Genomic DNA, 27,124 nt, shown 5'->3' on the forward strand with positions numbered 1-27,124 from the left:
TCCCTGGTTGCTCAATACACTTTATTGATTTTGTTACATTTGTCAACATTGTCTTGACTCTGAACACAGCATCTCATACAAGACAACAGCACACGTTATGACATCAGGAACAGACATCAGCACACAATTATCAATGATGTGAGTCTGATGAGCCCATAAGTAAGGTTCTTCAGGCAACGCTGTGGCACACTATGGCAGTAGTGAGTCCATTTTTCCGACAGAACATCCAGGGTGGTACAGTTGTTATATACCTACTTCCCAGAGTGTACCCAAAGAAGATGCCTGACTGAGATGTTTCATAGTACTCAGTTGTGTAGTGGTACCCTCCACGTTCAATGATGCTGCGGTGCTCACTGCTGGCCACGCGGTACTGGATCTGGTACGGTTGCTGGTGACAGATATCAATAGACAGGACTGCAATGGCTTCTTGATGGTTGGTATCAGTTGTCATAGTTCCACAGGCATTGGTGTGGATGACCACCAGGGGGCAGTTAAGATTTTGCCCACTAGTGGCTACAAATATGTCACAACCGGTCAGAGTGCCAGTTACAAAGAAAGTTGGATTTAGTGTACAAGGAACGGTCATAAAACTAGCTGTGTTGTGAGCATAGAGTGGCAGATAGAACGTCTGAATGCTGACTCCAGGAACGGTTTTACCTGGATTATACAGTCGGGCATAATGATCTGGACCTGTTGTCATCACAGCAAAGGTGCACATTACAGCTGACCACAAATCCAAGTCGAAGCCCATTGCCCGAATCCGAGTTCTTTTGCTTTGTTGGCCATGGGGACATTCACCCTGCATACTGTCACCATAAATACCAAGGAATGGTGTTGAATGAATGGCGATCAGCATGTTGTTAATTTCTTCAACAGTGTCGTCAGCACCTGTAGAAAATAAAAAGTACATCACAAATAAAATATGAACTATAAACTTAAACTTGTGTAAACTTAACAGGCATGTCACATTTTTTAATGTCCCAGTTAGCAAGACAACATAAAGTACTCATGATTATGAGTTTCTCTGCACATGTGCTAATACTTAGTGATCGCTGATGTATTGTATTCCTCTCACTCTGAGTGCATTTCCGGAAAACATCTCACTTAGCAATCCTCAGCATCGGCGTGATGCACATTTTAGAATGAGCAGAAACATCCCGATGACTGACAGAGGGGAAACAAACCTGCTCTACCTGAAAACGAAGCATCTGAGCTTTCTTTCGAAAGCGATGGCTTGGATTTACAGACAGGATTTACAGAAACTCTTAACTTTTTCAGAGTGTCGGATTTCGGAGTGTGGTGACGCATTTGTGTGGATGCTGGTTTACTGAAGCTGTGCACATAGAAGTGGGGACATCTGCATGACTCTATTTTAACAGACTGCCTGGACACGGAGATGGATTTGTTACATTGGAAAAAGTCAGAATACATTTTTTTCCAGGAGTTAATGGACATAATTGTACGTTCACAATCACTCCTGCCACCTTTCTCCACCCACTCCACCCTGTCTGTACTCTCTACCACGCTCTCCATTACTTTGAAGTTGACCCCAAGTATTTAACTCATCTACTTTCACCACTTCTACTCCTTGTAACTGCACTATTCCACTGGGCGCCCTCCCATTCACACACATGTACTCAGTCTTGCTCTCCTACTGACTTTCATTCCCCTTCTCTCCAGAGCTCTCTTCTCCACTCATCTCACCAATGACTGCACCTTGCTGCAGTCAGCCAGCCTCTTTTATACATCAGGGAGCTAGCTCCCCCTGCTGGTCTCCTTTGGACACCACAAAGTCTACATGTAAAAACACCATCTGGCTCTGCAGACACACCCTACTCAAAAACACTGAAGAGCTGTTTCAAAGGAGACATGACCTCTAGCCCTCCATCTCCAAAAGAAGTGGGACACACAACACCTGACTGTGCAAAAGGAAGGGGAAGTGTTTGAGTGAAGGAAGGAAGGGGAAGTGTTTGAGTGAAGGAGTGGACCTTTTCCACTCACTCTTGATGGAAATTGCTGTACTCTGGGTCCCTGGTTGCTCAATACACTTTATTGATTTTGTTACATTTGTCAACATTGTCTTGACTCTGAACACAGCATCTCATACAAGACAACAGCACACGTTATGACATCAGGAACAGACATCAGCACACAATTATCAATGATGTGAGTCTGATGAGCCCATAACTAAGGTTGCTCAGGCAATGTTGTGGCACGCTATGGCAGTAGTGAGTCCATTTTTCCGACAGAACATCCAGGGTGGTACAGTTGTTATATACCTACTTCCCAGAGTGTACCCAAAGAAGATGCCCGACTGAGATGTTTCATAGTACTCAGTTGTGTAGTGGTACCCTCCACTCTGAGTGCATTTCCGGAAAACATCTCACTCAGCAATTCTCGGCATCGGCGTGATGCACATTTTAGAATGAGCAGAAACATCCCGATGACTGATAGAGGGGAAACAAACCTGCTCCATCCGAAAACGAAGCATCTGAGCTTTCTTTCAAAAGCGATGGCTTGGATTTACAGAAACTCTTAACTTTTTCAGACTGTCGAATTTTGGAGTGTGGTGACGCATTTGTGTGGATGCTGGTTTACTGAAGCTGTGCACATGGAAGTGGGGACATCTGCATGACTCAGTCTTGCTCTCCTACTGACTTTCATTCCCCTTCTCTCCAGAGCAAATTTCCATCTCTCCAGACTAGACTCAACTAGCTCTCTACTCTCACTACAGATCACAATGTCATCTGCAAACACCATAGTCCATGGAAACTCCTGTCTAATCTCATCCATGCAACTGTCCATCACCATTGTGAACAAGAAAGGACTCAGAGCTGATCATTGGTGTAGTCCCACCTCCACCTTGAATGAGTCTGTCATTCCTACTGCGCATTTCACCGCTGTCACACTATCCTTGTACATGTCCTGCACTACACTCACATACTTCTCTGTCACTCCAGTCTTCCTCATACAGTACCACAACTCTTTTCTTGGCACCCTGTCATAAGCTTTCTCTAAATCCACAAACACACAATGTAACAACTTCTGACCTTCTCTATACTTCTCCATCAGTATTCTCAGAACAAACATTGCATCTGTAGTGCTCGTTCTCTGCATGAAACCATATCGCTGCTCACAGATCTTCGCCTGTTGTCTAAGCCTAGCTTTTACTACTCTTTCCCATAATTTCATGCTGTGGCTGAGCATCTTTATGCCTCTGTAGTTACTGCAGCTCTGCACATCACCATTGTTCTTAAAAATAGGAACTAGCATACCTCGTATCCACTTACTTTCCAAGATTTTATTAAAGAATCTGGTTAGAAACTCCACTGTTATGTCTCCTAGACAGTTCCATGCCTCCACTGGAACATCATCTGGACCAACTACATTTCCACTCTTCATCCTCTTCATAGCTGCCCTCACTTCATCCTTACTAATCTCCTGTCCTTCCTGATTTACTCTCTCCACATCAGACAGATTTTTTTCTGTCATTTACTTAATTCATCAGCTCCTCACTTCTCAAAACACTCTCCTCGCTTGTTAGCACATTACCATCTGCATCTTTTACCACTCTAACCTGCTGCACATCAATTACAGCTTGGCTTTTCTGTCTGGCCAGTCAGTACAAGTCCTTTTCTCCTTTCTTACTGTTCAATGTCTTGTACAGCTCCCTATAAAACTATCAATTGTAAACTGAAAAGATTTGAACTCATCCGAATGAGGAAGAAAGAAATATGTCGTCAACTCCATGGTTTAATTAAATTTAATTTAATTAGCTTATAATGTGCTAAATCACAGCAAAAGCCATCTCAAGGCTCCTTACATAAAACAAGTCAACATAAAATTAAATAAATAATTAAAAATGAATAAAAACAAAACAAAAAAAATCAAATACATAAATAAAACAGAAGTAAAAGAATAAAACAAATAAATATAAAAACTATCCATAAAAAAGAGAATAAAAGTAGGTTTTGAGCCTTGACTTAAAAATGTCCACGGACTCAGACTGCCTCACGGTCGCAGGAAGACTGTTCCACAGGGTGGGTGCACGATACGAAAAGGCTGTTTGACCTGCTGACTTCTTCTTCACCCTGGGAACACAGAGAAGTCCCGCATCCTGTGACCGCAAAGCCCGGGCCGGCACGTAGAGTTCCACCAGATCAGCCAGATAAGATGGCGCCAGTCCATGAATAACCTTATAAGTCAATAGCAAAATCTTAAAATCTGCTCTCACAGAGACAGGGAGCCAGTGCAAAGATGCCAAAATGGGTGTGATATGTTCAAACCTTCTGCTACGTGTCAGAAGTCTGGCGGCGGCATTCTGAACCAGCTGAAGACCCCTAATGCTGGACTGTGGTAACCCTGAAAATAGAACATTACAATAATCCAGTCTAGAAGAAACAAAAGCATGAATCAGGGTCTCGGCATCAGCCAGGGATAGGATGGGGCGGATCCTCGCTATATTTCTCAGATGGAAAAAAGCAGTCCTAGTAACATCCCTGATGTGGAGGTCAAAAGACAACGTGGGATCAAAAATTACCCCAAGGTTCCTCATTTTGTCCGTATGATGTATGACACACGAACCCAGGCTGAGCGCCAGCTGGTCAAACTGATGCCGATGTCTCGCTGGACCAAGAACCATCATTTCAGTCTTATCAAAGTTTAAAAGTATGAAGTTACTAGACATCAATCAATCAATCAATTTTTTTATATAGCGCCAAATCACAACAAACAGTTGCCCCAAGGCGCTTTATATTGTAAGGCAAGGCCATACAATAATTATGTAAAACCCCAACGGTCAAAACGACCCCCTGTGAGCAAGCACTTGGCTACAGTGGGAAGGAAAAACTCCCTTTTAACAGGAAGAAACCTCCAGCAGAACCAGGCTCAGGGAGGGGCAGTCTTCTGCTGGGACTGGTTGGGGCTGAGGGAGAGAACCAGGAAAAAGACATGCTGTGGAGGGGAGCAGAGATCGATCACTAATGATTAAATGCAGAGTGGTGCATACAGAGCAAAAAGAGAAAGAAACAGTGCATCATGGGAACCCCCCAGCAGTCTACGTCTATAGCAGCATAACTAAGGGATGGTTCAGGGTCACCTGATCCAGCCCTAACTATAAGCTTTAGCAAAAAGGAAAGTTTTAAGCCTAATCTTAAAAGTAGAGAGGGTGTCTGTCTCCCTGATCTGAATTGGGAGCTGGTTCCACAGGAGAGGAGCCTGAAAGCTGAAGGCTCTGCCTCCCATTCTACAATTACAAACCCTAGGAACTACAAGTAAGCCTGCAGTCTGAGAGCGAAGCGCTCTATTGGGGTGATATGGTACTACGAGGTCCCTAAGATAAGATGGGACCTGATTATTCAAAACCTTATAAGTAAGAAGAAGAATTTTAAATTCTATTCTAGAATTAACAGGAAGCCAATGAAGAGAGGCCAATATGGGTGAGATATGCTCTCTCCTTCTAGTCCCCGTCAGTACTCTAGCTGCAGCATTTTGAATTAACTGAAGGCTTTTTAGGGAACTTTTAGGACAACCTGATAATAATGAATTACAATAGTCCAGCCTAGAGGAAATAAATGCATGAATTAGTTTTTCAGCTCACTCTGAGACAAGACCTTTCTGATTTTAGAGATATTGCGTAAATGCAAAAAAGCAGTCCTACATATTTGTTTAATATGTGCTTTGAATGACATATCCTGATCAAAAATGACTCCAAGATTTCTCACAGTATTACTAGAGGTCAGGGTAATGCCATCCAGAGTAAGGATCTGGTTAGACACCATGTTTCTAAGATTTGTGGGGCCAAGTACAATAACTTCAGTTTTATCTGAGTTTAAAAGCAGGAAATTAGAGGTCATCCATGTCTTTATGTCTGTAAGACAATCCTGCAGTTTAGCTAATTGGTGTGTGTCCTCTGGCTTCATGGATAGATAAAGCTGGGTATCATCTGCGTAACAATGAAAATTTAAGCAATACCGTCTAATAATACTGCCTAAGGGAAGCATGTATAAAGTGAATAAAATTGGTCCTAGCACAGAACCTTGTGGAACTCCATAATTAACTTTAGTCTGTGAAGAAGATTCCCCATTTACATGAACAAATTGTAATCTATTAGACAAATATGATTCAAACCACCGCAGCGCAGTGCCTTTAATACCTATGGCATGCTCTAATCTCTGTAATAAAATTTTATGGTCAACAGTATCAAAAGCAGCACTGAGGTCTAACAGAACAAGCACAGAGATGAGTCCACTGTCTGAGGCCATAAGAAGATCATTTGTAACCTTCACTAATGCTGTTTCTGTACTATGATGAATTCTAAAACCTGACTGAAACTCTTCAAATAGACCATTCCTCTGCAGATGATCAGTTAGCTGTTTTACAACTACCCTTTCAAGAATTTTTGAGAGAAAAGGAAGGTTGGAGATTGGCCTATAATTAGCTAAGATAGCTGGGTCAAGTGATGGCTTTTTAAGTAATGGTTTAATTACTGCCACCTTAAAAGCCTGTGGTACATAGCCAACTAATAAAGATAGATTGATCATATTTAAGATCGAAGCATTAAATAATGGTAGGGCTTCCTTGAGCAGCCTGGTAGGAATGGGGTCTAATAAACATGTTGATGGTTTGGATGAAGTAACTAATGAAAATAACTCAGACAGAACAATCGGAGAGAAAGAGTCTAACCAAATACCGGCATCACTGAAAGCAGCCAAAGATAACGATACGTCTTTGGGATGGTTATGAGTAATTTTTTCTCTAATAGTTAAAATTTTGTTAGCAAAGAAAGTCATGAAGTCATTACTAGTTAAAGTTAATGGAATACTCAGCTCAATAGAGCTCTGACTCTTTGTCAGCCTGGCTACAGTGGGATGGGGTAATGAGGGGATGGCAGGGGGAGAGAAGCTGCAGAGAGGTGTGTAAGACTACAACTCTGCTTCCTGGTCCCAACCCTGGATAGTCACGGTTTGGAGGATTTAAGAAAATTGGCCAGATTTCTAGAAATGAGAGCTGCTCCATCCAAAGTGGGATGGATGCTGTCTCTCCTAACAAGACCAGGTTTTCCCCAGAAGCTTTGCCAATTATCTATGAAGCCCACCTCATTTTTTGGACACCACTCAGACAGCCAGCAATTCAAGGAGAACATGCGGCTAAACATGTCACTCCCGGTCTGATTGGGGAGGGGCCCAGAGAAAACTACAGAGTCCAACATTGTTTTTGCAAAGTTACACACCGATTCAATGTTAATTTTAGTGACCTCCGATTGGCGTAACCGGGTGTCATTACTGCCGACGTGAATTACAATCTTACCAAATTTACGCTTAGCCTTAGCCAGCAGTTTCAAATTTCCTTCAATGTCCCCTGCTCTGGCCCCCGGAAGACAATTGACTATGGTTGCTGGTGTCGCTAACTTCACATTTCGCAAATCAGAGTCGCCAATAACCAGAGTTTGATCCTCGGCGGGTGTGTCGTCGAGTGGGGAAAAACGGTTAGAGATGTGAACGGGTTGGCGGTGTACACGGGGCTTCTGTTTAGGGCTACGCTTCCTCCTCACAGTCACCCAGTCAGCCTGCTTTCCCGGCTGCTCGGGATCTGCCAGGGGGTAACTAACGGCGGCTAAGCTACCTTGGTCCGCACTGACTACAGGGGCCTGGCTAGCTGTAGAATTTTCCACGGTGCGGAGCCGAGTCTCCAATTCGCCCAGCCTGGCCTCCAAAGCTACGAATAAGCTACACTTATTACAAGTACCGTTACTGCTAAAGGAGGCCGAGGAATAACTAAACATTTCACACCCAGAGCAGAAAAGTGCGGGAGAGACAGGAGAAGCCGCCATGCTAAATCGGCTAAGAGCTAGTAGCTACGCTAAGCTAGCGGATTCCTAAAAACACGCAAAGTGAATAATGTGTAAATAATTTAGAGGTGATTCAGCAGAAGGAGTGCTTTAGTTAAGGCACGTAAAGATTACACTGGGAAACAAATCGTAATCTAGATAACTAGATCAATCTAACTGCGCAGATTAAACAGCTAACAGATACAGAAAAACACTGCTGTGCTCCGGAACAGGAAGTGATACAATACCGCAGTGAGAGCCAACCACCAGTAGAGGCAAGCCAATAGGAGTTATAGGAGACATACTGTTATGTGTCGGACGCAGCCCGGAGAACCGACCAGCGTTTGAAGGACCCAGTATAAAATAAGCAGAGCACGGTACAAAGGATAACAGAGTTTAATGAACATAACAGTGCTGTGAAAAAAGCGCGTGGTCTGGCGTGGTGGTTTTGCGGTGCGCTCCCAGCAGCGCTAACGGTCCGGAGCCAGAACCAATTCGGACCCAAGGAACCCGCCGACACCCCCCAGGTGGCCGCGACAAACCGAGTCTGTGAAAGAAGGAATCATTATGTGAGTCCACACTCAACACACAGAGAGAACGCTCAAAGGTGCACAAACAGCAAACACTTCCTGGCTTAATTACTAATCAGCTTCCCACCCTGCAGGCATGGAACACCCTGTTCACAAAACTCCACTGCAGTGGAAGCTGATTACACGACCAACATACAGCTCAATATAATAAGGTGTGAGGGACACCACATTTACTGACTGTATAAATGTTAGTCACAAAATCTAACGTACCTCAGGAAGTGTGCTGACGAGCGTGAGACCTCACCCCCTCCTCTTTCACAGACCATGCATCAAACCTGGACGTTCTCTGCATCCACTGATGATGAGATGGCTCCCGAGATGACGATCTCACCCGTCTGGTCACAAGGTCGAGTCTCTGGCAAATACACACTGTGTACTCCAGTCTTAAATGCCACCATGTTCCAATCCATGTAGATGCACCACAGCTGTGAGTCCTGACGAGCCGCAGGTGATCAGCCTCAGGTGATCAGGGTGAGGTCCTGATAAACTCAGCTACACAGCCACTCAGTCCCAAATGCAAGCCACCTGGAAGGAAAAACAAAAGACAGGACAAAAGACAGAAACAAAAAGGCAGCCAGGCCCCCCCAGCCATACAACACATCCAACTTCTCACTGATAGAAGACAGTCCTCCAGGGATTTTACGGAAGTGAGATTTCCCGCAGTTATCGGGATGTGCAACTGAGTATCATCAGCATAACAATGAAAGGCAATCCCAAAACTCTGCAGTATACGCCCAAGCAGTGCCACATACAAGGAGAAAAGCAAGGGGCCCAAAACAGATCCCTGTGGAACCCCAAATCTCATGTCAGCAAGGTCAGAGGTAGTGCCATTATACAAGACACATTGAGAACGACTGGACAGATATGACGTCAACAGGCAAGGGCACTTCCAGTAATCCCAAAAAAATTCTCCAACCTATTGAGCAAAATATGATGATCCACAGTATCAAACGCAGCACTGAGATCTAACAACACCAAAACTGTAGTGGTGTCTGAGTCCATTGCTCGCAGAAGATCATTCACTACTTTAGTGATCGCTGTCTCTGTGGAGTGATATTTCCTAAAAGCAGACTGCAGCGGCTCAAAAAGATCATTCTTTGTAAGGTGGTCTACAAGCTGCCGTGAAACCACCTTTTCTAAAATTTTGGAACAGAATGATAGATTTGATATCGGCCTGTAATTTTTCAATACACTAGGGTCAAGATTAGATTTCTTAAGTAATGGTCTAATCACTGCTGATTTAAAACATTTCAGAACAGATCCAGAGGTTAATGACAGATTAATAATTTCCAGCACAGTCGGCCCAAGAGTGGACCACAGGTCCTTAAACAATTTTGTTGGTATGGGATCAAATAAACAAGTTGTGCTTTTTGTAGACGCCACAAGTTTTGTCAGCATGCCCAGTGAAACGCTATTAAATTCTGTCAATCTAGGTAACACCTCAATGGTCGCGCCCACCTCCATAGCAGGTTTTAATGGCTGGGCCGAGGTGTGCTGAGATATGCTCAGCCTAAAATCTTCTATTTTCTTCTCAAAATAATCCAAGAAATCCTGTGCTGAAAAGGGAGAATGACTAACAGGTGGCTGCCCGTGAATAAGAAATGTGATGGTGTCAAACAAAAACTTTGAGTTATGTTTGTTTTTAGTGATCAAATCAGAGTAATAGGTCCGCTTCATGGCCAGTAGTGCATAATTATAATCTAAAATGGCATCCCGCCACACAAGGCGGAACACCTCTACTTTGGAACAACGCCATTTTCGTTCCAAACCTCTAGCTTTCTGCCTGAGGTCATGCAAATAATCACTGAACCAAGGTGATTGTGCCTTAGGAGGGCGTGACCTTAAAAGAGGAGGCGCAATCTTATTAAGTGTAGTTTTAAGCGTTAAATTTAGACTATCCGCGAGGCTGTCCACTGATTTAGCATTCTCCAGATTCCAGGCTAAAATATCAGGTAGTCTGGCCTCAAGTTCAGTCATAGTTGAGGGTTTAATATGACGCCGCAGTTGTAGACAAGGTTGTTGTTCTACTAAACGCGGCAGCGTAAATGTAAACCTGATAAGTGAATGGTCAGAGACTATAGATGCGAGAGGCAAAATGTCAATATTTGTGACAGCAAACCCACGTGCAACAACCAGATCCAGGGTATTTCCACTAAAGTATGTTGGGTCCTGAATGCATTGCTGGAATCCTAAAGCATCCACAATTTGCATAAATGATTTGCTAAGGGGATCAGAGGGCTTATTTATATGAATGTTGAAGTCACCAATAATCAAAATGTTATCTGCACTAGTTGACAAACTAGAGATGAATGCACAAAATTCATCTAAGAAGTCAGAATATGGGCCAGGGGGCCTATAAACAGTGACAAAATAACATAGCTGAGTTCCAGTGTTATGACCCTGACAGCAGGGGCGTAGCACCAAATTGTGGGCCCTAGGTACTAGCCATATTGAAGACCCCCCGTTATGTTCTTTTTTATTAATGCAAACACCAAATTTCTAATGCGTAGTCAAACCAGGTCTAAATCATGTATACCTTAGATCACACCTGGGAGTCAGAACCCTTTTTAAAGTTGGGGGAGCAATATTGAGTTGGGGGGTCTGGGGGACCAAATTGCAATTTGGTCCCCCAGACCACCCTAACTCAATATAGCTAGCATTCAAGCTCACCTCTCTTTTGAAAGAATTTGGTTAGCAGCTGCTTTCCCTCATTTAGTTTTCTTTCCCTGTCCTTTTTTGTCTTCTTTTTTGAAATCCGGACTTTGATTTTTTTAAGAAAGACATATTTTATTTCAGCCTAAACACCAGGGCTGCAACTAACGATTATTTTACTAATCAGTTCATCGGTCGATTATATTTTGGATTAATCGTCTTTTTTTTACTTACATGTGAGTTTTGCCATTATTTCTTTAAGTGAGTTATTATTAAAAGGCCTTTGTCACACAACATCAACGTTTGACCTTGTAATAAAGTTATGTTATATTATCATCAAAAACATACCTGGAGTAGTGTTTTGTTTTATTTTGCACATACATACATCACCGACACACCACAAAGAGATTTCCATCAGGTTTAGATGCCTACAGCAACTATCTCAACCACTGTCAACATATTACATCAAGAGTCCACAAAAGTATTTTAAAGGCCTGACGAAAGTGTAATATGTTATATTTAATATTTTCATGAAAAAAGACACAAATGTGCAGTTTACTGCATTTGATTTTTTTCTTGTGTAAAAACACAGCTTAGATGTGGTTTGACCGAAACAAATTGTCATTAAACTTAAATAAAACAGGGATGAAGTGGAGGTTTAAGAGTCACTAGGTGTTCACAGGAAACAGTTATTTCTATATTTATTTATGTTCTTTGTTAGTTGGTTTAATCTTTTCTGTTTTGTTTTATCAGATTCTTTTTGTACGTTTCTCTAAAACTTTGTGGCATTATTAGTTATTACTATTATTGTTGTTGTTTCTATTATTATTATTGATATATGAATAAAGATAAATGAATAAAATATTACAATTTGTAATACATTTGACTCTTTTGCAACAACAAACGCTGAGCCATGAATTATTATAAAGAAAACAAATGTGCTGACATCTGAAACAGCTTAATGCTAGCTTCAACATTGTAAACGCCATAGACATGCTAACGTGTTAGCATCGGTCCCGTTTTTAAGTTATAAAATACATCTATCAACTGTTTCAGAAGACCATAACATGTCAGATTAACATAAAAAGGTAAATGTTAATCACAGGCATGTGCTCTTTCGGGTTTTAGTGGGGAAAAATTAAGATTAAGCAAAATAAAACAAAGCACCAATCACTTCTTCGATTGGTTCAAGGTTCAAAGCAAAGCCGCGCTGCAGAAACAGTTGATTTATATGGACTAAACAAAACATTTGCGGTAAAACAAAGTTATTTAACAACTAACTTATGACTAAATTAATTAACTATTTTAATAATCGATTAAATCGATTAGTTGTTTCAGCAGTGCTAAACACCTTTATGTGAGATCCCGTTTGGGGTGTGTGTGTGTGGGGGGGGGGGGGGGGGGGGGGTCATCTGTGCACCTGGACTAAACCATTGTACAACTGTGCAGGGGTGGAAGGGCCCTCAGAGATTTTTCAATATTGTTAGAGCAGAATTAGGTTTTGCAAAATTTATACATTCATTCTAATTATATTCTTTTACAACATGAATTGTATGGACATTAATAACATGCAACACAAAAATGTATTTAATTTAATGCCAGTTTTTTGTGGGCCCCCCATGCTCTGGGCCCTGGGTACATAGTATCCTTTACCGCCGGAACCCGGCGAAGCAAGCCCAGGTTCCGAGAGCGCCACTGGTGCATATCAATCTAGCGAAGACGTGGACGTCCAGGCCGACAGTCCTCAGAGCCGACCAGCGGCACCACACAGGCTCTAACCGGATCCATAAGGCGCCAGGGCAGCACAGATCCTGCCAGAATTCTGTGCACAGCTCATCCGGAAGCCAAACAGCAGGCCAAACAGAGCTTCAGCTTCACCAAATGTCCACTTCGTCTCCCGCGGCAACGACTGTGCTTTCAGCCGAAAGGCAGCGCAGGAACACGGCACAGAAAAGCCGGCACCTCCGATAAAAATGGGGGCCGAAAGTTCTGTCCACCCGCCGATAACCACACCGCACCACGAACCAGGGGCTGGAGATCCAGCAAAGTTTGGCGATCATACACCCGCAATGCCTCTGACTCAGAAACAGCATAAATTCAAAACAATAAAATAACAAACAGGCTGGAGAGCAGCAGACGAGCAGCCAGACACAACGGCGCCATCTTGGCACACACTCACTTCCATCACTCATAAATAAAGTGATGGAAGGAGAGAAAAATTGTTTGCCTGGCACATTTTTAAAAAATTCCCCACTAATTGTGTCGAAACCCCATCAGATTAATTGATGACCCAAATAATCATTTGTTGCAGCCCTACTCCCAACAAAGGCAGATTCCAAATGGACATTTCTCCCATCTAAGAATTCCTTAGGAATCATTTTTTTAAATTGTATTTTTTGTACACATGAAAAATGTACCTATGTCTTGTCCACTTCTGTTCAGTAATCAGTCAAAGCGACCCGTACACAAAAATCAATCAACCATCAGCTGCCAAAAGGTGTCCAAAGTGAGTAAAATCAAGGAATAATTATCACGATAATAAAAGCAAACACACAACAGAAGAACTTAAAAAGCGCATAAGAGCAACGTGTCACAGCGCCACCAGGTGTTAAAAGCCTGTTTAAATAAATATGTCTTGAGCTTTGATATATTGTGTAAATCAGGAGGTAACGTGTTCCAAATTCTGGGTTCAGTTACTGCAAAAACACGATCACTCCAGAGTTTGTAATTTTATCGAAGTAAAGTTGCCCAGATGCCCGTAATGTCCTACTGTAAGTGCACAGAGTTAAAAATTTCAGACAAGTAGAAAGTGCAAGACCATTAATGACTTCAAAAACAAACATTAAAATCTTTCATTCTAAAACAAACTGGAAGCCAGCGGAGTGAGTAAAGTACAGGCATAATATGCTCACTTCTGGAAGTGTTCGTTAAAAGACGAGCAGCAGCATTTTGCACAAGTTGGAGACGTGAAAGAGACGACTGATTAACACCAGCATAAAGTGCATTACAGTAATCAAGTCTGAAGCTGATGAAACCATGAATCACCATCTCAAGATCACATCTACTGAGGAAGGACTTTATTCAAAAGATGAAGAAAAAAAACTGAGTTTATCTGTTGATCAAACCTGCAACAGCTGTGAAATATTACTCCCAAATTCTTGACTGCTGGTTTTCAGTAATTAACCAGAACACCAAAGTTTGAGGAGACAACGATCAGAATGCCAGAGTGTCCAAACACAATGGTCTCTGTTTTACCATCGTTCAGGTAAAGGACATTTTGAGACAGAAGCTGCTTTACATCATAAACACAAATAATGACAACAAAGCATCACTTCCATTAGGCAGATACAGATGTCATCGTAACAAGTACAACGAAAGGTAAGGTGCAGCCTTTCAGTGCAAATATAAACCTGAGTAAACCAGACACAGACTTGAAAGGTCTGGGGAAGAAATTTAAAAAAATTACAAGAATGTAGTATACTATAAAACTCAATGAGTTAGTTGAACTCGAACCATTTGAGGAAATCGATTGCCTTAAACCATTTGAGTTTGCGAACTTAAATAATAATTTAATTGATAACGTTTTAGTAACATAACAATTTATAGTTGATTAAACTTACCACCCCTGGCAAAAATTATGGAATCACCGGCCTCTGAGGATGTTCATTCAGTTGTTTAATTTTGTAGAAAAAAAGCAGATCACAGACATGACACAAAACTAAAGTCATTTCAAATGGCAACTTTCTGGCTTTAAGAAACACTATAAGAAATCAGGAAAAATAATTGTGGCAGTCAGTAACGGTTACTTTTTTAGACCAAGCAGAGGGAAAAAATATGGAATCACTCAATTCTGAGGAATGAATTATGGAATCACCCTGTAAATTTCCATCCCCAAAACTAACACCTGCATCAAATCTATCTTATTTTGTTGTTTTACGTCTTTGCATCTCATCTAATGAGTAGCAACTTAGGAGCTTCTAAACAACTCTCAAATTCGGGCAGTTTGTTGTATTTCCACGTTCACTTACCAGCCTTCCACGAGTCTTGTTCGGGTTCGGGTAGTAGGTTGGATTTGGAGGGCTCTCTGTTGGGACTGTTTACACAGAGACTGCTACCTGCTGCTTTGGACTTGAACTAACAGTCTTTTTCAAGACTTTTTTACTTTTTTTTACTTTTTTACTTTTTAATTTTTTGTAACTTTTTACTGTGCTCCAACGCCTAAGGAAGACCTCTAACGGTCGAAACATCGCGACGGAGCACTTTTATCAGCTAACTTTTATTAGCGTTGGCAGGCTAACTAGCTTGCTAACGCTTTCGTTTTTATTTTTTTATTTTTTTTTTTTATTTTAGCACCGTTGTCGTGCGTTGCCTGTGCTGCTTCATGGCCTGTTTGGTGCCTTGATTGGGGCACTCCTTCTGCTGAATCACCTTTGGATTATTTGCACATTATTTACTTTGTGTGTTTTTGGGAATCCGCTAGCTTAGCGTAGCTACTAGCTCTTAGCCGATTTAGCATGGCGGCTTCTCCTGTCTCTCCCGCACTTTTCTGCTCTGGGTGTGAAATGTTTAGTTATTCCTCGGCCTCCTTTAGCAGTAACGGTACTTGTAATAAGTGCAGCTTATTCGTAGCTTTGGAGGCCAGGCTGGACGAAGTGGAGGCTCGGCTCCGCACCGTGGAAAATTCTACAGCTAGCCAGGCCCCTGTAGTCGGTGCGGACCAAGGTAGCTTAGCCGCCGTTAGTTCCCCTCCGGCAGATCCCGTGCAGTCGGGAAAGCAGGCTGACTGGGTGACTGTGAGGAGGAAGCGTAGCCCTAAACAGAAGCCCCGTGTACACCGTCAACCCGTTCACATCTCTAACCGTTTTTCCCCACTCGACGACACACCTGCCGAGGATCAAACTCTGGTTATTGGCGACTCTGTTTTGAGAAATGTGAAGTTAGCGACACCAGCAACCATTGTCAATTGTCTTCCGGGGGCCAGAGCAGGCGACATCGAAGGACATTTGAAATTGCTGGCTAAGGCTAAGCGTAAATTTGGTAAGATTGTAATTCACGTCGGCAGTAATGACACTCGGTTACGCCAATCGGAGGTCACTAAAAGTAACATTAAATCGGTGTGTAACTTTGCAAAAACAATGTCGGACTCTGTTGTTTTCTCTGGGCCCCTCCCCAATCAGACCGGGAGTGACATGTTTAGCCGCATGTTCTCCTTGAATTGCTGGCTGTCTGAGTGGTGTCCAAAAAATGAGGTGGGCTTCATTGATAATTGGCAAAGCTTCTGGGGAAAACCTGGTCTTGTTAGGAGAGACGGCATCCATCCCACTTTAGAGGGAGCAGCTCTCATTTCTAGAAATCTGGCCAATTTTTTTGGATCCTCCAAACTGTGACTGTCTAGCGTTGGGACCAGGAGGCAGAGCTGTGGTCTTATACACCTCTCTGCAGCTTCTCTCCCCCTGCCATCCCCTTATTACCCCATCCCCGTAGAGACCACCAATAACTAGCAAAAATCTATTTAAGCATAAAAATTCAAAAAGAAAAAATAATATAGCACCTTCAATTGCACCACAGACTAAAACAGTTAAATGTGGTCTATTAAACATTAGGTCTCTTTCTTCTAAGTCCCTGTTGGTAAATTATATAATAATTGATCAACGTATTGATTTATTCTGCCTAACAGAAACTTGGTTACAGCAGGATGAATATGTTAGTTTAAATGAGTCAACACCCCCGAGTCACACTAACTGTCAGAATGCTCGTAGCACGGGCCGAGGGGGAGGATTAGCAGCAATCTTCCATTCCAGCTTATTAATTAATCAAAAACCTAGACAGAGCTTTAATTCATTTGAAAGCTTGTCTCTTAGTCTTGTCCATCCAAATTGGAAGTCCCAAAAACCAGTTTTATTTGTTATTATCTATCGTCCACCTGGTCGTTACTGTGAGTTTCTCTGTGAATTTTCAGACCTTTTGTCTGACTTAGTGCTTAGCTCAGATAAGATAATTATAGTGGGCGATTTTAACATCCACACAGATGCTGAGAATGACAGCCTCAACACGGCATTTAATCTATTATTAGACTCTATCGGCTTTGCTCAAAAAGTAAATGAGTCCACCCACCACTTTAATCATATTTTAGATCTTGTTCTGACTTATGGTATGGAAATAGAAGACTTAACAGTATTCCCTGAAAACTCCCTTCTGTCTGATCATTTTTTAATAACATTTACATTTACCCTGATGGACTACCCTGCAGTGGGGAATAAGTTTCATTACACTAGAAGTCTTTCAGAAAGCGCTGTAACTAGGTTTAAGGATATGATTCCTTCTTTATGTTCTCTAATGTCATATACCAACACAGAGCAGAGTAGCTACCTAAACTCTGTAAGGGAGCTAGAGTATCTCGTCAATAGTTTTACATCCTCATTGAAGACAACTTTGGATGCTGTAGCTCCTCTGAAAAAGAGAGCTTTAAATCAGAAGTGTCTGACTCCGTGGTATAACTCACAAACTCGTAGCTTAAAGCAGATAACCCGTAAGTTGGAGAGGAAATGGCGTCTCACTAATTTAGAAGATCTTCACTTAGCCTGGAAAAAGAGTTTGTTGCTCTATAAGAAAGCCCTCCGTGAAGCTAGGACATCTTTCTACTCATCACTAATTGAAGAAAATAAGAACAACCCCAGGTTTCTTTTCAGCACTGTAGCCAGGCTGACAGAGTCAGAGCTCTATTGAGCTGAGTATTCCATTAACTTTAACTAGTGATGACTTCATGACTTTCTTTGCTAACAAAATTTTGACTATTAGAGATAAAATTACTCATAACCATCCCAAAGATGTATCGTTATCTTTGGCTGCTTTCAGTGATGCCGGTATTTGGTTAGACTCTTTCTCTCCGATTGTTCTGCCTGAGTTATTTTCATTAGTTACTTCATCCAAACCATCAACATGCTTATTAGACCCCATTCCTGCCAGGCTGCTCAAGGAAGTCCTACCATTATTTAATGCTTCAATCTTAAATATGATCAATCTATCTTTGTTAGTTGGTTATGTACCACAGGCCTTTAAGGTGGCAGTAATTAAACCATTACTTAAAAAGCCATCACTTGACCCAGCTATCTTAGCTAATTATAGGCCAATCTCCAACCTTCCTTTTCTCTCAAAGATTCTTGAGAGGGTAGTTGTAAAACAGCTAACTGATCATCTGCAGAGGAATGGTCTATTTGAAGAGTTTCAGTCAGGTTTTAGAATTCATCATAGTACAGAAACAGCATTAGTGAAGGTTACAAATGATCTTCTTATGGCTTCGGACAGTGGACTTATCTCTGTGCTTGTTCTGTTGGACCTCAGTGCTGCTTTTGATACTGTTGACCATAAAATTTTATTACAGAGATTAGAGCATGTCATAGGTATTAAAGGCATTGCGCTGCGGTGGTTTGAATCATATTTGTCTAATAGATTACAGTTTGTTCATGTAAATGGGGAATCTTCTTCACAGACTAAAGTTAATTATGGAGTTCCACAAGGTTCTGTGCTAGGACCAATTTTATTCACTTTATACATGCTTCCCTTGGGCAGTATTATTAGACGGTATTGCTTAAATTTTCATTGTTACGCAGATGATACCCAGCTTTATCTATCCATGAAGCCAGAGGATACACACCAATTAGCTAAACTGCAGGATTGTCTTACAGACATAAAGACATGGATGACCTCTAATTTCCTGCTTTTAAACTCAGATAAAACTGAAGTTATTGTACTTGGCCCCACAAATCTTAGAAGCATGGTGTCTAACCAGATCGTTACTCTGGATGGCATTTCCCTGATCTCTAGTAATACTGTGAGAAATCTTGGAGTTATTTTTGATCAGGATATGTCATTCAAAGCGCATATTAAACAAATATGTAGGACTGCCTTTTTGCATTTACGCAATATTTCTAAAATCAGAAAGGTCTTGTCTCAGAGTGATGCTGAAAAACTAATTCATGCATTTATTTCCTCTAGGCTGGACTATTGTAATTCATTATTATCAGGTTGTCCTAAAAGTTCCCTAAAAAGCCTTCAGTTGGTTCAGAATGCTGCAGCTAGAGTACTGACGGGGACTAGCAGGAGAGAGCATATCTCACCCGTGTTGGCCTCTCTTCATTGGCTTCCTGTTAATTCTAGAATAGAATTTAAAATTCTTCTTCTTACTTATAAGGTTTTGAATAATCAGGTCCCATCTTATCTTAGGGACCTCGTAGTACCATATTACCCCATTAGAGCGCTTCGCTCTCAGACTGCGGGCTTACTTGTGGTTCCTAGGGTTTGTAAGAGTAGAATGGGAGGCAGAGCCTTCAGCTTTCAGGCTCCTCTCCTGTGGAACCAGCTCCCAATTCAGATCAGGGAGACAGATACCCTCTCTACTTTTAAGATTAGGCTTAAAACTTTCCTTTTCGCTAAGGCTTATAGTTAGGGCTGGATCGGGTGACCCTGGACCATCCCTTGATTATGTTGCTTTAGACGTAGACTGTGGGGGGTTCCCATGATGCACTGTTTCTTTCTTTTTTTGCTCCGTATGCATCACTCTGCATTTAATCATTAGTGATAGATCTCTGCCCCCCTTCTCGGCATGTCTTTTTCCTGGTTCTTTCCCTCAGCCCCAACCAGTCTCAGCAGAAGACTGCCCCTCCCTGAGCCTGGTTCTGCTGGAGGTTTCTTCCTGTTAAAAGGGAGTTTTTCCTTCCCACTGTGGCCAAGTGCTTGCTCATAGGGGGTCGTTTTGACCGTTGGGGTTTTTAATGGTTATTGTATGGCCTTGCCTTGCAATATGGAGCGCCTTGGGGCAACTGTTGTGATTCGGCGCTATATAAGAAAAAAGTTGATTGATTGATTGATTGATCAAATCAGATCTGCTCGTTGACATTGACCCTATGTGTCTTTTTGCAAGGAATGTTTTCACAGTTTTTGCTCTATGGCAAGATGCATTATCATCTTGAAAAATGATTTCATCATCCCCAAACATCCTTTCAATTGTCCAAAATATCAACGTAAACTTGTGCATTTATTGATGATGTAATGACAGCCATCTCCCCAGTGCCTTTACCTGACATGCAGCCCCATATCATCAATGACTGGAAATTTACATGTTCTCTTCAGGCAGTCATCGTTATAAATCTCATTGGAACAGCACCGAACAAAAGTTCCAGCATCATCACCTTGCCCAATGGAGATTCGAGATTCATCACTGAATATGACTTTCATCCAGTCATCCACAGTCCACGATTGCTTTTCCTTAACCCATTGTAACCTTGTTTTTTTCTGTTTAGGTGTTAATGATGGCTTTTGTTTAGCTTTTCTGTATGTAAATCCCATTTCCTTTAGGCGGTTTCTTACAGTTCGGTCACAGACGTTGACTCCAGTTTCCTCCCATTCGTTCCTCATTTGTTTTGTTGTGCATTTTCGATTTTTGAGACATATTGCTTTAAGTTTTCTTTCTTGACGCTTTGATGTCTTCCTTAGTCTACCAGTATGTTTGCCTTTAACAACCTTCCCATGTTGTTTGTATTTGGTCCAGAGTTTAGACACAGCTGACTGTGAACAACCAACATCTTTTGCAACATTGCGTGATGATTTACCCTCTTTTAAGAGTTTGATAATCCTCTCCTTTGTTTCAATTGACATCTCTCGTGTTGGAGCCATGATTCATGTCAGTCCACTTGGTGCAACAGCTCTCCAAGGTGTGATCACTCCTTTTTAGATGCAGACTAACGAGCAGATCTGATTTGATGCAGGTGTTAGTTTTGGGGATGAAAATTTACAGGGTGATTCCATCATTTATTCCTCAGAACTGAGTCCATATTTTTTTCCCTCTGCTTGGTCTAAAAAAAGTAACCCTTACTGACTGTCACAGTCTTTTTTTCTTGATTTTTATAGTGTTTCTTAAAGCCAGAAAGTTGCCATTTGAAATGACTTTAGTTTTGTGTCATGTCTGTGATCTGCTTTTTTTCTACAAAATTAAACAAATGAATGAACATTCTCCGAGGCCGGTGATTCCATAATTATTGCCAGGGGTTGTATGTACTGGCGGAACCCTCTGTCAGCGAGGTCTTCAACTCCCACCTCCGGGAGAGCTTCTCCCAGATCCCGGGGGAGGTTGGAGAGACGGAGTTCGAGTAGACCATGTTCTCCACCTCCATTGTCGATGCGGCTGCTCGTAGCTGTGGTCGCAAGGTCTCTGGTGCCTGTCGCGTCAGCAATCCCCGAACCCGGTGGTGGACACCGGAAGTAAGGGATGCCGTCAAGCTGAAGAAGGAGTCCTACTTATCTTTGTTGGTAAGTGGGAGAGGCAGCTGACAGGTACCGGCAGGCCAAGCGTGCAACAGCCTGTGCGGTTGCAGAGGCAAAAACTCGGGTCTGGGAGGAGTTCAGGGAGGCTATGGAGGAGGACTATCGGTCGGCCTCGAAGAGATTCTGGCAAACCGTCCGACGCCTCAGGAGGCGGAAGCAGCTCTCCACCAGCACTATTTACGGTACAGGTGGGGAGCTGTTGACCCTGACTGGGGATGTTGTCAGGTGGTGGAAGGAGTACTTCAAGGATCTCCTCAATCCCATCGTCACATCTTCCAAAGAGGAAGGAGAGACTGGGGACTCAGAGGCGGACTCATCCATTACCCAGGCCGAAGTCACCGAGGTGGTTAGAAAGCTCCTCGGTGGCAAGGCTCCTGGGGTGGATGAAATCCGTCCTGAGTACCTTAAGTCTCTGGATGTTGTGGGACTGTCTTGGCTGACACGCCTCTGCAACATCGTGTGGCGATCCGGGACAGTGCCTCTGGATTGGCAGACCGGGGTGGTGGTCCCTCTGTTTAAGAAGGGGGACCGGAGGGTGTGTTCCAACTATAGGGGGATCACACTCCTCAGCCTCCCCGGTAAGGTCTATTCCAGAGTACTGGAGAGGAGAATTCGACCGATGGTTGAACTTTGGATTCAGGAGGAGCAGTGTGGTTTTCTTCCTGGTCGAGGCACACTGGACCAGCTCTACACACTCCATCGGGTGCTCGAGGGTTCATGGGAGTTCACCCAACCAGTCCACATGTGTTTTGTGGATCTGGAGAAGGCGTTCGACCGTGTGCCTCGGGGCACCCTGTGGGGAGTGCTCCGGGAGTACGGGGTCCGGGGTCTTTTGCTAAGGGCTATCCAGTCCCTGTACGACCACAGCAGGAGCTTGGTTCGCATTGCCGGTAGTAAGTCAAACCTGCTTCCAGTGCACGTTGACCTCTGCCAGGGCTGCCCTTTGTCACCGGTTCTGTTCATTATTTTTATGGACAGAATTTCTAGGCACAGCCAGGGTGTAGAGGGGGTCTGGTTTGGGAACCACAGAATCTCGTCTCTGTTGTTTGCGGACGATGTGGTTCTGTTGGTTTCGTCAAATCAGGACCTTCAGCGTGCACTGGGGTGGTTTGCAACCGAGTGTGAAGCGTCCGGGATGAAGATCAGCACCTCCAAATCCGAGGCCATGATTCTTGACTGGAAAAAGGTGCTTTGCCCTCTTCAGGTCGATGGAGTGTCCTTGCCTCAAGTGGAGGAGTTTAAGTATCTCGGGGTCTTGTTCACGAGTGAGGGACGGATGGAGCGTGAATCGATAGACGGATTGGTGCAGCATCTGCAGTGATGCGGTCGCTGTATCGGACCGTCGTGGTGAAGAGAGAGCTGAGTAGGGGGGCAAAGCTCTCGATTTACCGATCGATCTACGTTCCGATCCTCACCTATGGTCATGAGATTTGGCTCATGACCGAAAGAACGAGATCGCGAGTACAAGCAGCCGAGATGAGTTTCCTCTGCAGGGTGGCTGGGTACTCCCTTAGAGATAGGGTGAGGAGCTCGGTCCCTCAGGAGTAGCTCGGAGTCGAGCCGCTGCTCCTCCACGTCGAAAGGAGTCAGTTGAGGTGGCTCGGGCATCTTTTTCAGATGCCCCCTGGACGCCTTGCTGGAGAGGTGTTCCGGGCACGTCCCATTGGGAGGAGGCCCCGGGGAAGACCCAGGACACGCTGGAGGGACTATATCTCTCAGCTGGCTTGGGAACGCCTTGGGGTTCCTCTGGAGGAGCTGGGGGAGGTGTGTGTGGATCGCGAGGTCTGGGCGGCTTTGCTTGAGCTGCTGCCCCTGCGACCCGACTCTGGATAAAGCGGAAGAAAATGGATGGATGGATGGACAAACTTATGTAAATCTAGTTTCTGTTTTTCAATTAAAAAAAGTGACAAATTTAAGCCTAAAAATTTTGCATTACATTTTGGATTAGATTTTTTAGATGCGTTGTTGGTTTACGTGTTGACTCTGCATTGTGTTGTTATGACTCCGCCCAGTTGCTCCTCTCGGGACGTGAACTCACAATCTCTGGCATGGAAGTCGGACTCTTTAACCAGAAGGCTAAAACCCAGGGCTCTGGCCTTGTGACCAGAAAAAACCTTTTGAGCTGTTTGGAGTGAGGTTTACTAACTACATCTGCACAGCGACACCTGTTGGCCTCTGTTACATAAACTCAATTAAAATGAGTGAATGGAATGCACTGGAAATACATCACCAACACTTAAATGTCCCAAAGCTTTCTCCTACTGTGCCCCAGCTCTGTGGAACAATCTTCCGGCACACATTCGGCAGTCGGATACTGTGGAGACTTTTAAGTCACGTTTGTTTTCCCTGTTTTATCATTAGTGTTATGTGTTTTTATTCTTGTATTCTTTTATGGTTGTCTTTCTTTTATGGTCATCTTTTTATTGTGTTTTAAATTTGTAATTGTTTTTTTTATGTTGTGTGAAGCGCCTTGAGACGATTTCATCGTGAACTGGCGCTATATAAATTAATAAATTTGAATTTTGAATTTGAAAACCTTAAATTCACTTAAAGAAACTGAGTTGTTATGACAATTCATTTTTGAGTTTGTTCAATTCATGGAAATGAGTGGCTATAACTTTTGGTTTAGTTTAATAGTGTAGCATAAAAGAGATTAGATATAAAAAAAGAGAAAAGTATGTAGAAAACTGGTTATTTCAGTGGCAGTGATATTACACATAAACAAATATTGCACTCATTCCAAGTGTGTCATGTGACCTGGCTATTTGGTTTCAGTGGCATTCAAAGCTCTAACAGCTGTTGGGTAGAAACTGTTTTTCAGTCTATTTGTTCTTGCTTTAATGGCCCTGTACCGTCAAAGAGAGAGTGTAAATATTTGCTGCTACCACCAAGATCTGCACCCGCGGCGGCTCCAACAAGTACTGTGTGATCCAGTGTCACAGGCTGCTGTGAGGTCCAACAGAACCAGCACAACAGGATTCTCTGCATCCACAAACAGAGTGATGTAAATTTCAATTTATTCCATTTATAAAAGCGCCAACTCACGACAGCGTCGCCCCAAGGTGTTTCACACAAACAGTTCAAAAATGAATTTAAAGTACATGATGTCATCATGTACTTTAAATTTAAAAGTGCTGACTCAGTGTTGTGTCACGATCTAAATCCAGATTGGACTTACTCAAGAATGTGATTATTTACTAAAATTGACTGTATCTGTATAAAAACAACCTTTTTTGAAACCTTTGAGAAAAACAGCAGATGAGAGACGGTGATGAGTGAAGGTGAAGTATTTTTTTTTTGTTTTTTTTTTTTTTAAAAGGTGCCGAACCACAAGCAGCTGGAACAGAACCTAAACTGAAACAAGAGTTGATAGAAGATAGGAGACCCGACCCAGCAGGATTAAAAACCTTCAGCACCCTTGCTCACCCCCCCCCCCCCCCCCCGCCAAAAAAAAAGAATGAATGATAATGTATAAGGGAGGAAATGTGTATAATCACTTTTTATTTTGTCTTTTTTATACACAAGTGAAAACTTTACCTCCTTGTTGTCCAGTTCCATCCCTGTAAATTCCAGACCCCAAATTCACACCTATAAAAGAAAGTCAATGTTTCAGTAATGAGTCTAGAATGCATAAAATTTTCACTTTCTTAAATATCTGACAAAATCTTGAATTTTCTGATATTCCAATTATTTATTTATTTTTAGATGGACCTGTAGGTGTGTGCTGATGGCAGCTGGTCACCAGAGGGCGCTGGGCTGCTGCCCCCTCAAAATATTGAGAAAAGAAAAATCTACTACAACATAATTAATAAAAAATAAGTCTGGTTTGCTCAGTCAGTGTCAGTCTAGTCAGTCTAGTCTGTATTCAAAGCTTCGAATCAAAGCTTGTCGCGCAAGCTGAAGTCAAAACAGGAAGTGGGTGGTTACTTCAATGTTCATCAGCTTCATCAGACTGAGTTTTAAAGAGTTTAAAGGTTTCAAATGCAGGTGTTGTGCTGCTATATGGCCTAAAAGAGTAATAACACACTGTGAATGGCCGCTGAACAGTTTATAGTGGTATTACATTTAGATCATTAACCAAAGACAGGTGAGACTGTGAGAGAGAGAGAGAGAGAGAGAGCGTGAGTGTGTGTGTTAGTCATGTTACTGTATTTGCATACAAATATACAATCAGTTGCCAGTTTATTAGGTACACCTAGTGAACTGTGATGCAGCCCTGCAGCAGTTTCTCCTTGGAGGCACGAACATGGGTCCTATTAAAAATCAACACCACCAGCTGCTACTGCTGTGTGTTGGAGAGATGTGATATGTAACTATGTTTGTGTTATTTGGAAACTTTTTTGCTGGTTCTTGTGGTGAGCTTGTTAAAGCTTCTTGAAGTTATGTCCATGAGTGATTGTGGTGTCAAAATAAAAACCTGACATGCCGCATCATCAATAAATGGCCATTACAAAGGCTTGGGTTCAAACCTACGGGGACTTGTGGGCACACCTCGGGGTTTATATCATCTCACTGCTATGATCACACGCAAGCACTTCAGTTTCTGTTGCAGAAACGTTTTTCCTGCTCTTCCTCTCAGTAGCCATGGTAACGCACTGCAGGCCTCACGTGTATGTCTGAATATTCATGAGGTGATTTGCTTTGACCGTTTGCATGAGGCAGATCAGCGAGTGCACAATCGATCGTCGTTGCATTTTCTGAATGTGCGTGCTCAGTGGTGCATAACTCTCACATGACTAATAAGCATGAAGTCCCACTTCCACTATCGGCTTGGGGGGTAAAGCATTGAGTGTATATTCCATCCAAAATAATATGTCTGAGTAGCTGCTCTCTGGGTGCAGGCTCAGGAGGACCTGACGCCGTCCATATCCAAGACCGATGCCCCATCTGATACAGATACTTACGTTTATGATGAATTCAGGAGGCGTCTGCTGAAATAGCTGTTGAAGAACGTGTGAAGTTTTGACTCACTGGATGCTACGTTGAGAAATGTTGATTTATTAGAATACAAAAATTAGAGAACCTGGTCATACTTTTCTGGCTCAAAACTTCTCAGTCGCCCCTCGTATGAAGAGTGTTTTGCTGACACTGTTTTAGAAGTTAGATTTTTTTCCATGTGCTTTTGACCTTTTGTTCAGATGTATACTTATACAATATTTAATAAATGAGGCCCTAAACTGTTCAACATCATCAGACCCTTTAATAGAAAAACAGAATAACACTTATTGTTATTTTATAACAAAATACACAACCAAAATAAAATTAATCTGTTACTCGCCCTCCTGCCTCTCACTCTGTGTCTCTCTCTCTCTCACACACACACACACACGTAAAGTATACTCACAGAAGAGCAGCAGCAGAAACTTCATGGTGGACGTCGTGTGTGTGGGACCTAAAACACAGTCAACAGGTGATACTTCCTCTTCTCCACCTTTATTCTTCTCTTGTTCCTCTCCTCTCACATACACTACATGTACCTACTTCTCTTGATGACCCAAAACACACAGTTAAAAAAAAAACAAAATTAATATCTCTTCTTCATGTTTTACTCTATTTCTGTCTGAGACATGGATACATAACACACACACACTAAAACCTGCTCGGGGAGATGGATTTGGAGGATGTGGTTTCTGGACCAGAGGTTCCCCTGCGTCTCAGTCTGTTTTTGTAGATGACTCTCAGAGACTTGGGTTCCTTAATGATTCCAGCTGACTCGGCTCTGTTCTTTTATACA

At 42.6% G+C, this 27,124-nt stretch overlaps 1 protein-coding gene across 1 annotated transcript; it reads right to left on the reverse strand.

Annotated features, from left to right (window-relative positions):
* On the reverse strand, positions 1-27,124 carry LOC117522622. The gene is made up of 4 exons (XM_034184062.1): positions 26,987-27,124; positions 26,735-26,782; positions 24,928-24,978; positions 1-888 (listed from the first exon to the last, which is right to left on the reverse strand). The coding sequence occupies exons 2-4, from the start codon at positions 26,757-26,759 to the stop codon at positions 170-172; spliced, it is 795 nt and encodes a 264-aa protein (XP_034039953.1). The 5' UTR covers positions 26,760-26,782; positions 26,987-27,124; the 3' UTR covers positions 1-169.

This window comes from Thalassophryne amazonica, chromosome 12, assembly GCF_902500255.1.
Source record: "Thalassophryne amazonica chromosome 12, fThaAma1.1, whole genome shotgun sequence".
NCBI classification, from domain to species: domain Eukaryota; kingdom Metazoa; phylum Chordata; class Actinopteri; order Batrachoidiformes; family Batrachoididae; genus Thalassophryne; species Thalassophryne amazonica.